This window comes from Vulpes vulpes, chromosome 7, assembly GCF_048418805.1.
Source record: "Vulpes vulpes isolate BD-2025 chromosome 7, VulVul3, whole genome shotgun sequence".
Taxonomy (NCBI): Eukaryota; Metazoa; Chordata; class Mammalia; order Carnivora; family Canidae; genus Vulpes; species Vulpes vulpes.
The window spans coordinates 79,330,543-79,344,305 of NC_132786.1; the positions used below are offsets into that span (position 1 = coordinate 79,330,543).

The 13,763-nt window shown below is 38.3% G+C and overlaps 1 protein-coding gene across 25 annotated transcripts in view; it reads left to right on the forward strand.

Annotated features, from left to right (window-relative positions):
* Positions 1-13,763, forward strand: part of ADAM22 (ADAM metallopeptidase domain 22) — a 225,040-nt gene that overhangs the window by 133,743 nt on the left and 77,534 nt on the right. For all 25 annotated transcript variants that reach the window (XR_012002656.1, XR_012002653.1, XR_012002654.1 and 22 more), the window contains exon 5: positions 9,459-9,541. Coding sequence is in view for 22 of the 25 variants with exons in the window: in XM_072764193.1 (XP_072620294.1) it covers positions 9,459-9,541 (83 nt within the window). In the remaining 3 variants the exon portion in view is untranslated. The remainder of the gene's footprint in view (positions 1-9,458; positions 9,542-13,763) is intronic.

Below are 13,763 nucleotides of genomic sequence, written 5' to 3' on the forward strand. Positions count from 1 at the left end.
AGTATAAATGAGAGACTGGCTAGTTGTGGTAAAATGGGCAGTGTGGGCCTTACTCATCTTCAACTGGTTTTTGTCCTATAGGAAGATGGAAATAAGGGAATAGAGGCTTACTGTTAACAAATCTCCTAATTTTCAGGGGAAGATGGAAATCTAAGTTTCCAGAACTATGAAGGTCTGAGATTTTATCTTACTTGCAGGTTAACAAGTTAGCCTGCTAGAATTTCATTTGTGCTGGCAGAAGACAGGAAACTCTTGAGTCAGAGACAAAGGACTTTAATACTCATAGCAATAGCAGTAGCTAGAACATCAGTATTTCCTTATACTTGTCTCTTGATTCCAGAGGTTAACAGAGGGAAGGACTAAGTGACACCTGCATACCTGGTGTATTGTGTTACTAGAGAGAAATTCTGAATTTAGGAAACCAAAGTCTTTTTTTTTTTCCAAAATCTTTTTAATAGTAAGTTTGCTTTGCTTTTTCTTCTAGAGGGAGATAGCTCTTTCTTTGAAGGCTGTCCACTATACAGACATTCTTGAAAGGATAGTCCAGAACAATCTCAGAAAACAAGAAGTCTTAGGTTTTTATTATAGCAAAGTGTTAGTGATGAATTTTTCAGAATTTATTTCTGTTATATTAAAAATTACATTTTTAAAAAGATTTTATTTATTTATTCATGAGAGACACAGAGAGAGGCAGAGACACAGGTAGAGGGAGAAGCAGGCTCCATGCAGGGAGCCTGATGTGGGACTTGATCCCAGAACTCCAGGATCGCGCCCTGGGCCAAAGGCAGGCGCCAAACCGCTGCGCCACACAGGGATCCCCTTAACTGATACTCTTTTTTTTTTTTTTAATTTTTATTTATTTATTATAGTCACAGAGAGAGAGAGAGGCAGAGACATAGGCAGAGGGAGAGAAGCAGGCTCCATGCACCGGGAGCCCGACGTGGGATTCGATCCCGGGTCTCCAGGATCGCGCCCTGGGCCAAAGGCAGGCGCCAAACCGCTGCGCCACCCAGGGATCCCTCCTTAACTGATACTCTTGACTAGAGTCATATTTCATAGCCCAATATACAAATTTCCCTACAACAAGCAAATTTTAGGAATTAATATAGGGTTGCCAGTCTTTTTATTTTTACCGAATAGGCAAACAGCCCTTTCAAAATACCTAAATTCTACTTATTATTGTTACCATAGAGAGAATGAATATGACAACTAATGCAGTATGGTACCCTGGATTAGATCTTAGAACAGAAAGAGGAAATTGATGGAAACACTACTAAAATTTGAATGCACACAGTCTAGTAAAAGGTAATGCATTGTGGTTAATATAGTTTTTACAAGTATATTCAGGTAATGTAAGATGTTAACAGCAGGGGAAACTGGGTGATTAGGTGTACTAGAACTCTGTGTATCATCTTTGCAACTTTTTGTGAGTCTAACATTCTATTAAAAATTTAAAAATAGATAATAATGTAAGAGAATGAAGGAACTCATCTTAAAACAAAGAGCAATTGTATAAAAATGAAATACATTTAGCTTTATGAAAGACTGACTACAGTGTGCTTATTTTTCTTATTTGGCATGAATGGGTAGACTCAAGGATTACTGGCATTTGGAAACCACCATGTGATAGCTTTATTTAATTTTAATTTACTATAAAATGAAGTGAGATTGTCTTTCTCCACTTTTCTTAGAGAGCTTGTAGAATCAGATACTCTTATTCTTTGTACCTGAACTGATGTTTAGCCTATGTCCCTTCTGTGAATCTAGACTGATTCTTTATAATCTCAAGTTATGAATTTTAATCAGGGTGGATTGGTGGATCCTCTCCAACATAAGATTTTGCTTTTTTAGGAATTTCCTTGATGCAAATGGCCCCAGCGAGACTTGGTTTACTCCTGACTCAGTAATGTCTGAAAATGCCATTTGTTACCATTGGGAGGGAGGGGAAAGGTAAGAAAATGTCGGGTTCTTCATGTCACTGTTAATCAAGAGGAAATGTAAGAAGTTATTGTAGAACTTCTGGTTCTACAGAACCAGAATGTCTGGTGGAATGGACTTCAGTCATGTGGCCACAAACATAAGTCTGGGCAGTGTACATGCCCAGAAGGAATCTAATATACAGTAGAATTCAAGGGTATGGCTTCACTTCTTTCAAAGGTATACTGGGTAGAGCATAGCTTCCCAAACATGGTAGCATATTGGAATCATGTGGACAGATTTTAAATATGCCAGGTCCCACCCCTAGAGATTCTAATATAACTGATATGGAGTAAGGCTTATTAATTTTAAAAATACTTTCCTGGTGATATTAATGTATATTCAGGGCTCAGAACTACTGTGCTAGAGTGACCAGGATCTTACCTGTGGAAGAGGATGACTGGCAGAAACTCCAGTGTGCAGGGCTGAAGGCTGGTCCTAGGATTGGTCCCCATGGAGCAGAAGAGGGCTTTACCCAGTGAGCAGAGCAGGAACACAAGGGTTACTGGGTTGAAGATTTGGTCTGTAAGTATTGCACTGGCCCTATCCTTTTTATGGTAAACACATCAACTTGATTTGCCTGTGGCTTTTATGGATGTAGCATTAAATAACCTGCATCCTCTGAAACCCCTTGGTCTGAGAGTAACCGGGATGGTTGATCACACTGGTCCCTTTAATGCAGGCCAAAAGCATCCCGTAGACTAGCTCCTACAAGTAGGATGGCTCTTCAGGGCTCTGTACATGGTAGAATTCTCACATATTCTTATCTCACCTTTTAACTTCCATATTGTTTCTGATAAAGTTGGCTGTCCTGGGTCCAACAAGAAAAGATATGGAGAAGAGCTGTGACTGTTTATGTCTTTTCTGCTTTGTTAAGAATCTGCTGAGGAATTAGTATAGGATTTCAGGGAGCTCAGCAGTGAGGAGCTCCAGAATGCAGGGACAGTTGTGGTGTAAAGTAGTTGCTCTCAAACCTTAGAGTGCATTGAAGTCAGCTAGAGGTTGACTAAAATACAGGTGGCTGGACCACATCTCCAGACCTTCTGATTGGGAAGTCCAGGGTGAGGCTTGAGAATTTGAATTTCTAACAAGTGCATGTTACTGTGCTGGAAACTGCCCTGTGATTACTGCCAGGGGAGAGACTTGATTTGGCATCTGGCATACCCAAGTTTAAGTAGGTAGGAAGGTTCTCTCTTAATCTGTGTTTTCTCACTTATAAAATATTCACCTCATCTGTCCTTATGAATTCTCTCATAAATCACCAAGATCACGAAGCAGAATGCCTAGGTTATGGTAGATACTTTCATTTTTTTAAAGATCCCAGTCTTTCTGGTATCCTTTACAGGGAGAAAATTTGGTATTGGACTGAGTATTTTTAGTTTAGTAATTCCAAAGGCAATATTCAAAATCACCTGGGGAACTTTTTGCATCTCTAAAAACCCTGGAGCCCTCTCTCCTTGAAGATTCTGATTCAGTAGGTCTGAGTGAAGGCCTGGGAATCATAGGTTTACAAATCCCATCACAATAAGGCTTTAGTTTGGGGAATAGTTTTGGGAATCATTGCTACTGAGCAACCATTCTCTAGTGCAGAGGTTCTCAACCACTGCGGTTTCACTGAATCACCTCAAGCATTTATAAAGATGCTGATGCCTGTGTCCCATCTCCAAAGATTATGATTTAATTGATTTGGAGGTTGACCTGGCTATTGGGATTTTAAAAGCTCCCTGGGTGATTCTGATAGGCATCCAAGTTTGAGAACCACTGTTCTGGTATACTCCTCGAGTGAGAAAACCATGGATTATTTGTAAAAATGCAGATTCTTGGTCTCACTTCTGAGCTGTGTAAACAAACTTTCAGGGCAAGAAACGTAGGTAATCTGCATTATTAATCAATGCCCTGAATTGTTAGTCTTGCAAATAAATTAAGAGAATCCTAGCTCAAGGGACATGATAGAATCCCTCATTGATTAAATATTCCCTGACTGCACCCCTTTCCTTCTTACATAGTAGTTTACAGTAGGCTTGACTTTGTTATCTCATGGAATTCCTTGCATCCTCTTGATAGCAGTGTGAATAGATAGTAGTCCTATTTTATTGATGAGGAAATTGAGATTCTCAGTTTCCTAATAGCATGTTTGGAGATACAAGCATAGATTAGGTACATGTGCTTCCCTGAAAAGACACCATAGGCTAGTGGAGGGCATAAGACAGAAACAGGAATGCAGGTGTAAAGAGATGCAGTACAGACATGAAAGTATATGAAAATTCAAAGAGAGGTTGATGAGAAGTAATTTGTGAGAAGAAGGAAATCAGAGGACACTCTTTAGAGGAGGTGGCCCTGGCTCATCTTGGAAATAATAAAGTTGTAGAATTTTCTTTGAGGGTCTGAATGGAGGGCAGATGACTATGGCCTCCCTGCTGTGCTCTAACTGGTTCCCTTTATTGGATTTTTATAGTTTTATACCCTAGTCTCTGTAGCTTCTTTTGTGCTTTCAGTGTATTATATTTATAATAAATTCTGTTTTTCTTTTGAGATCTTTCTGGCTCTTTAATAAAAATGTGGTTTGTCTTTGAATTTTGCAAAGAAATAATTATTTTAACTTCCTTAGAATAAAAACTGTAATAAGCCTTTTGTCAATTGGGAGATAAACCAGTAGACATATGAACTATCATACAGCTTATTTTTATATAGAGGTGGATGATTTTTTGGCTCTAATTAGCTAAAAATAAACATCTGTACTGTTATGGTTGTGTTATTTTTTTTTAATTTTTATTTATTTATGATAGTCACACACACAGAGAGAGAGAGGCAGAGACACAGGCAGAGGGAGAAGCAGGCTCCATGCACCGGGAGCCCAACGTGGGATTCGATCCCGGGTCTCCAGGATCGCGCCCTGGGCCAAAGGCAGGCGCCAAACCGCTGCGCCACCCAGGGATCCTTATGGTTGTGTTATTGAATCAAAGAATATGAATAAAGTTTCAATGACAGCAGGTTTATCTCTGGAACAAGAGACTTTAAGGACTAAAGCTATGGTTGGCTGTTGGATAAAGAGCTGAACTCTATTAGGATATGCTGCTAGCTTTTCTCTTTCCCTACATCTGTCTTAGATTATTATATATAATAGCTATTTTCATAAAGCATCTGGTTCCTCCAGGAAGTTGTATGAAGATATGGAGAACTATTATAATTGGTAAGACTCAAGAAATTTGGCTTAAGTAGTGGTCTTTTTTGTAGTATACAATTTTTAATAAAATGCAGTTTATTATTTTGAAATGCAGTGCATCTTTTAAGACAGATATAAGTGCAAAGATACAATTTTATTATTTTATTTTAATACATATTTTATTTAAATATGTAAATAATTTTGTTTTAAATATACATAAATAATACATAATAAAATAATTTTATTATTTTATTTATTTAATACATATTTTATTTAAATACGTATTTTATTTAAAATGTATACTAAATTTAAAAGGCACATATTTTGTGACCTGCCAGGTCCTCTTCTAGTAATGTGTTTTACGTATATATCAACAGAATTGCACAAAAATATTGTAAAAGGATGTTTGCAACATTGTTTATGATGATAAAAAATGGAGATAATCTAAATGTCCATTAGTACAGGAATGTTTAAATGAATTATGGTTCATCTCTATAATGGAATATTATGCTATCACTGTAAGAATGAGATATTGATATACAAAGAGGTCAAGGTTACCTTAAGGAAAAAAAATCAAGTGGCAGAACAGTGTGCACAGTGTAAATCCATTTGTGCACTGAAACAGGTACCTATGTATATATTTCCTTAACTATACCATTTAAGCCATTCCTGACATGGTACATGGAGTCACAAATGTTTGCTTTTCAGGAGTCAGCTGTAGCCTGAACAATGTGTATGAAGAGAATATTTTTTACTCTTCACCATGTGCATCCTGAATTCTTAGAAGTTTTTCCATCAGCATTTACTGTTTTTAAAATATGGGATCAAAAGTTATATAAACTCAATATCTATTAAATTTTATTTATTTTTTATTTTAATAATATATCAATAAGTTTAATGTAATAATTTCATTTCTTCAGTTCTTGGTTTAAATAATTATTGACATATGGTAAATCCCTTAAAAAAAAAACCCACAACACAGAAGTTAATTCCTGTCATAATTTGGAAGAATTACATATACCACCAGTTGAGAGCCTCAGAATTGTAATTCTAATAACTCAACTGAAAGAGATTTTACCCTCCTCCCCTGTTGTTTGTGCTTCTCTTGAAGTGTCGTGGAAACATTTGATAATGAGTCAACCATATTGAGTTCTTTACTTCATTTGCAGTGTTAGGCTTTTGTGCAGATGGGTCTTGATCATATGCTGGTTTTGGATCGATTCCTATTTTTCAGAATCAGAAATTAGTGAAAGATTGTTTTTCATTATCCAATCATCTGTTTATTCCCCGTATATTGGAAGCTTGTTTTAAAACATGAATTCGTGGGACACCTCGGTGGCTCAGCGGTTGAGAGTCTGTCTTTGACTCAGGGCATGATCCCTGGATCCGGGATCGAGTCCCATATCAGGCTCCCTGCATGGAACCTGCTTCTCTCTCTCTGTGTCTGTCATGAATAAATAAAATCTTTAAAAGAGTAAAACAGGAATTCTTTGTTCTTTTTATGATTTAATATAACATGTTTCCAAAATTGGTATTTTAAAGAAAACTTTAGTAGCTTTTAAAACATTTCTTATATGCTTTTGCCTATGACATATTTTCCCCACATAGACTTCCATTGTTCCCCAATTTGATACCATAATTCTTGTGATTATCTTTTTTGTTTCTACTATCTTTATATGTGCTGTTCACTGTAAGTCTTAGACTTCAGAAAGAGATCTGATGAGGTTAATCACTGTCCAGTAGAGGGAAACATTTTCACATAGAATTCTTGCTCTATCCAGGTCACCTCATTGAGTGTTGGCCCCTCGTGTCTGTCTAGTAAAAAGCTAGAGTGTTGATTTCTGGTCCAATTAGATGTTTCCAGGAAGGACTTTTAAGCATAATGACCTCTAATTTAGAATCTAATCTTTTGGACAGTTCAGTCCAACAACCCAACAGAGGATATTTAAAACTCTATTAAATATACTTCTAGCCCTACTCAAAAAGTAAATTAAAACAGAGGCTCAGTTAGTTAAGCATTTGCCTTTGTCTCGGGTCATGACCCCAGGGTCCTGGGATTGAATCCCGCATTGGGCTCCCTGCTCAGCGAAGAGCCTGCTTCTCCCTTTCCCTTTGCCTGCTGCTACTCCCCTGCTTGTGCTCTCTCTCTGTGTCAAATAAATAAATACGATCTTTTTAAAAATAAATTAAAACAAAACAAAAACCCCAAGGAACCAGCTGGGGGGAGAGTTTAGGTTTACCCTAGACCCAATAGGTTCTAGGCCCAACTCATAAGTATTGTAGGGGAAATGACACAGGCCTTGCATTTACATGTTCATGCAAGGTCTGCATCCCTACTTGGCAACTTTCCAGGTGGACAACTTTGGCTTCTGGAGATTGTGACCTCCTATATAGAAGAGAGGTAGCAATATTTCTTTATAGGATTGATGTGAGGATTTAGGGAAATTGTGTATTTAAGTTAAATAGAACAATAGTTGACACACAGTAATTTTTTTTAGAGAGAGAGTGCATGAGCTAGTACATGAGCGAGTGGGGAAGGGCAGAGGGAGAGGGAGAATCTTAAGCAAGCTCCACACCCAGTATAGAGCCCAACATGGGGCTCAGTCTTATAACCCTGAGATCATGACCCGAGCCAAAATCAAAAGTAGGATGCTTAACCCAGTGAACCACCCAGGTGCCCCTATACATAGTAATTATAGTAGTAGCAAACATTGAGGGCTTACTAAGTGCCATGCATTATTGTAAGCTCTAAATGCATTTTACTTTTCTTTAATCATCTGAACAACCTTGTGAAATTGTTACCCAGATTTGACAGATGACATAGGCAGGTTCTGGAACTTGCTGCAGACTGCATAGCTAGTTTAAACAAAGGAGCTGATAGCTCATGCCCTTAACATCTTTACAAAACCAGCTCAACCCAGAAAGTCAGTGTCTGGCTTTATTTCTGTTCTTAAACATGTGGCCTACTGGGTTACACCCCGTTTCAGGCTTACAGGTGGACTACCACCCTGTTCTTTCTTATCTTCCATCACATCCAACCATAGTCCTCAGTTCATGATGCTCCATGACTCCCTTGAGGATTTGGAGGTGTCACAGGATCAGGGATTTCACTGAGTGCCATCTTGCGTGTTCTCTGCCACCTCACCAGAACTGAGGTTCACCCAGCCCTATAGGATTATCTCATGAGGAGCAGCAGTCACAGGCCAGGGTGCCTTCTTGGAATTCCAGGGGAGAAAATGCCTTCAGCCTTGTTATATCCTGTGTCTTCCTGTTCTCTCCCCTCCACATGTCAAGCACTGAATATTTTAGGTAGGATTAATCCTTAAGGCACAGTATAAAGCAGGTCGAGTTTGCCCCTTTAAAACATTCCTTTGAATCTTTTTGTTTTACTGTTTCCTATCCTAGTGGGTCAATTGAATTAGCAGCTTTTAGCTTCTGAAGAAATAGGAGATTAGTGAGGAAATGGCAAAGGCCATTTAGAACAATGCCTTTCAAACTCTAATGTGGATCTGAATTACCGGGACCTTGTTTAAAGTACCAATTATAGTAAGTGGGTATATTGGGGCTGGGACTTGTGATTGCATTTCTGACCAGTTCCAGAGTGTCTCAGCAACACCACTGGTTTCTAGACCACACTCAGAATGGCAGATATTTAAAGACTGAGGCACCACCCTGAGAAGGCAGAGGATTTACCCTATTACCTCTTCCAAGAACATTTAATCCAAAGAAATAAGTGTCTTGGGAATTAATGTAACCAGCTGCTAGAAGAAACATTGGAATTTCAAACTTCACCCAATGTGCTTACTGTAAAGCCATTCATAGTTGGAGAACAGAATAGTATAAACTTGTCAAGTTTTGATATCAACACTATAAAAATAAGTGTTTTTCTCTATCTGTTTAATTTAGTGACTGTCAAATGATTTATATACATTTTTACTCAGCTTTATGTGAAAAAGCATCCTCTTGCTGCTGCTCAACATTGTTTCTCATGACTGGGCAAATGGATGACTCAGTTGATCCTGGTGCAAGGGCCACATGTGTATTTCAGTATCTGTTTCTTTGTTCTTTCTATCATCACCTACATAAAAGGCAAATTAAGTCAACTTTTATTTCCCTGGCTTTAATTTGGAGTTAGCTGGCTCACTAGAAGTGTTTATGAATAATTCTGTTAGAACAGGTTTGATAACACTAATCTGAATAAAGAAATATTCTGCAGAGCTTTATACATGGAGGTGTGGTGTGGCAGGAATCTGTGAAATGATGCAGGTGATTTCTCCTGGCAAGGGCAGAGGCTTATGCTCTCTGTTTCTGTTTCCAGGGAGGAGAACACTGCTACTACCAGGGCCACATCCGAGGAAACCCTGATTCATTTGTTGCATTGTCAACATGCCATGGACTTCAGTAAGTGTCCTCCAAATTTTTGTACCATCCATTCTTTCGATCACTATTTTCTTTATTTTTAATGTACTGTAGTCAAAATCTTTATGTCAAGAAATAATTTTAAATCAGTGATGAATCTGATCTTTTTCTTTTTCAAGGTGTATAAACCAAGCTGATTTTAAAATTGGAGTTGCAGAAACAGACCAGAGTCTTTGGTATTATGATATGATACCCTGTAGTGATGTTCTGGTTTCATCTAAGTTGTGACAAGAATGTTTTGGGTTATGCTGGTTCTCTAGATGCTTAGCCCCTTGGTACCCAGTTCTGCCCCTACCTCTTCTTGATGTTAGTTTTTATAGTTTTATGGAATAATAGAAATTTTAGTAGGTGGAATCTCTCGACTCCTTGCACAAAAATGACAAACTGCAAGTCACCTCAAAGAGCTCATGTGTTTCAGCCAGAATCCCACCTAAAATCCACAACAAACTTGTGGGAGGGTCCATCTGTTCTCAGAAATCTCCAAGGAATGGAGTTCATCCTTCCTCAGGGCCTTGCTTCCTTTCTCATAACCTTCATTATCAAAGAATGTTTGCTGATGTTTAACAAGGGAATACATCTACTTCCTCTGTTCTGTCACTAATGGTGATACACAGGTGGCCATCTCTTATTTGTTTTGTTAACGCCTTATAAAGCTACCGTGTCATTCCTCTGCATTCTACTTAGGCTAAATCATCTCAGTTCTTTCTTGTTTGTGTTACTTTTGGGGGCACAGAACAAGCTAGCACTTTAGTTTTGTTAAATTTTTGTTTGGAAACTTTAAAATGCAAGCCGCTCCCAGGTTAGAGATCTGGCTTTTCCATGTAGCTAGCAGTTACTGAGTGTCTGCTGTGGGACAGCCACAAGGAAAATCAAGGCCATGAGAACTTGAGTCCCATCCCCAATAGCTCACAGTCCAGTGGGGGCAGCTAAAGCTAGCTCAGCTTCCTGCTATGGAATATGATAGGAATATTTCTTTCTTTGAGAGAGAAAGTAACAGAATAATGCAAGCAGAGAGTGGGCACTGAGCAATGAGGTAGTGCTTGAGGGCTCCAGGGAAATGTCACCTAGAAAAGGTAGAGTGATCCCTACAACAGGCTTTGATAGAATTTTCTGAGAGAGAGGGGTAGGTAGACAAGCTAGGAAAGAGATATGATAGATGAGCCTGGAAAATTGAGCTAGTGTGCCTAAGTGGTGCCTTGTTAGGCTCAAGCAATTGGTATGTGAGAGGCAGAAGAGAGTATGAGGAACACCTAGGTAGCCAGAGGAAGGAGGCCAGGTTCATGAGAACATGGAAAACTTCCATCTGCTTATTGTTTACTCCATTTATTTTAAATAAATTCTTGGAGATGTTTTTACAAACAGGAATCCATGCCTCATATCTGAAAGCCTTGGTTTTCTTATCTGGAAAAGGAAACACTAAAGTGCCCTTCAGTAATAAAATTCTTACATCTGATCTCAAGATAATCCCAGCTTTCCACTAAGAAGAGTACCCTAGGCCCATTGATGTTTGTGACAGCAAATGTATGATAGTGATATAAAAAAGAAGAGGCATTTTCCCCCCTCTCTTCCTTTTAAAATCTCAAATTGTCATTTAAGCATCTTGCCCAGTACTTATTCCACGTTGCTTTCCAGTTTTGTAAGAGGATACCATATTGTGAGAAGCAGTGAGAAGTCATCCTTGCCTTCCGAGGACTCTGATAGACCTGAGATCCCAAGACCAAGAGCTTGCTAGGCATTTGAAGAAGGATGGAAAAGAAACTGTAAGGAAACTTTAGTGAGTAGATCAAGAGTAGAACTCAGAGCCAGCTTCTAATGAAGTAAAATTTACCTCTACCTTGAGAAACCTTTTCATTCAAAACTAAGCGAAAAGTAACAGAAAATGCACCATGTGCCTAAGAACACTGTGAGGATTGTATATAAGCATGTTGGGTGCTCTGGGACTTTTGTGAGCATGTTGGATAAATTTACTATTGTTCCTTTTTATTATTTATTAATCAATACTTCTCATGTTGATTTTACCTTCTGAACAAAAACGGATAGAAATATTTTAGAGGATATTACTAAAAATTAATCTGTGTTTTTTCAATTATAGTGATTTGGGTATGAAACAGATGATCTCATCCATGATTCATCTTTTATAAATTACCAAATACATATGGAGATTTTTCATTTTTCTTAATTTACTAAATTTAGTTGAAGAACATAAAGGGGAAAATAATCAGCTTTATGCCTTTTTCATAAAGAACCTGAAAATGCACATTTTTTTTTTTTCAAATTCAAAGGACTAACAGATAATATTTTGGTCCTGGTACGTTTGATGTTATGATAAAATCCTGTAACTATGGGAACCTAAAAGAATGTGGCATCAAATGTAAGTTTATTGCCCTCTTGTGGCAATTTGTAAGAATGGCTGTTTCTTTTCAAAATCTTGTTTTGATCCAGCCTTTTAAAATTATAGTTCAACTGACCTATAATAAGTAGGTCCTAGCTGTAGGTTTTTATCAAATATATACTGTATGTGGATTCAACGCACTTATTGGAATTTATACAAATATAACAAAGGTGTCAATCCTCAAACAAAGCAATAAAACATATACTTTTCAATAGTTCAAGAATTACTAATGGCACATTGTCATATAGGGAGCCAGAATCTTCTAGGCATATATGGTGTCAGAATTTGCTTTCTTTAAACAGTGTATCATGATGTTTAACCCCAATAAAAATCACTTATTTTCACATTCAACACTGATGTAGTGCAAAAGGAAATGATACCTTATATTTAAACAAAATAATCTGCTGCTTAATCAGCATAGCTCTGTGAACTTTGGCAAAGGGTGATGGTTCTGTGCAATTTTCTGGGTGAATCTGGCCAGTTCTCAGGGGCAAAGAGAATGTCTACTGTTGCATTTGGTCTACTGTTTTGAAAAGGCTTCCCTCTTCTGATTCCTTAGACATGTATTCTCAGTAATACCTTAAAAAGTGCATCTATTTATCTTTAAATTCGAAATGCAGTGTCATCCAAATTCAAAAAGTGTACCTTGGTTGAAAACCTTACAGATGTGAGAGTAGAAGTTCTAAGGGTATATGGAAGCAGAGGACATGTGGAAGATGTTACAGTAGGAATGAAAGAATTTGGAGAGGCAGAGCTACAGGCCATTATAATTATAGCTCAGGGAAACCAACTGATTTCACTACGCCATCAGTGAGAGATAAATACTATTCTATGTGCAATAGTGGGGTCCCATGCAGCATTTCCATAGAACACTGAAAAATGACCCCAGAAAACTGTGCCTAGTCCCTTCTCAGATGCCTGAATGATAAGACACATTTCTTCAGCATCATAAGGAGCTTGATCTTAGTAGAAGGACATGTTCTCCTACAACGAGTGGCCATTGGGATCTCTCTGGATGGGAGCTGAGGCCATATGTAGGTTCAAATACCCTCCAGAGAATTCCTCAGTTGGCTGATAGTCATCTCTGGCCTAACAGATCAAAACCCAACTTCAGATTTATGCTCTCCTCCCTGCATCCTGCTTCCATGTGCTCAGCCCCTTCTGTCCTTCCTGTGGCTTTTCCCATTTTATTAAATGGCAATTCCATCTCACCAGCTGCTCAGGCTAAAACCTTGGCGTTCTCACTGACATGACTCTCTCATATGCTCCATTTCAAATCTGCCAATAAATCCTATTGGTTCTACTTTTGAAAAGTACCCAGAATTTAACCAGTTCTCACCATCTCCACCAACGCCACTGTGATCTAGGCAAATACCATCTTTTTTCACCTGAATTATTGCAATAACTTCTCCATTTCTATTATTGCCATCTGAAAGACTATTGTAACACAGCAGTTAGGGCAATTAATTTAAAATTTAAGAGCGATTGTATTTCCACCTGCTTAAGCCCTCATAGTAGCTCCATGTGTCTCTCAGAGTAAAAGCCACAGCCCTCAGGAGGTCCTGTCTCATGTGGCCCCACTCTTTCTCTGATCTCATGTTACTGTTCTCCCCTCACCCACACCCTCCTCCAGCCACACTGCATTCTTGATGTTCCTGGAGCACACTTAGGGTTCGAGTCTGACATGCTCTCTGCACAGATATCCTTATGGCTCATCCCTTCACTTCTTTCAGATCTTTGTTTAAATGCCATCTTCTCTAGAAAGCCTTTCTCTGAGACTCTATATAAATCAACAGTCTTCTCTCCCTGGTC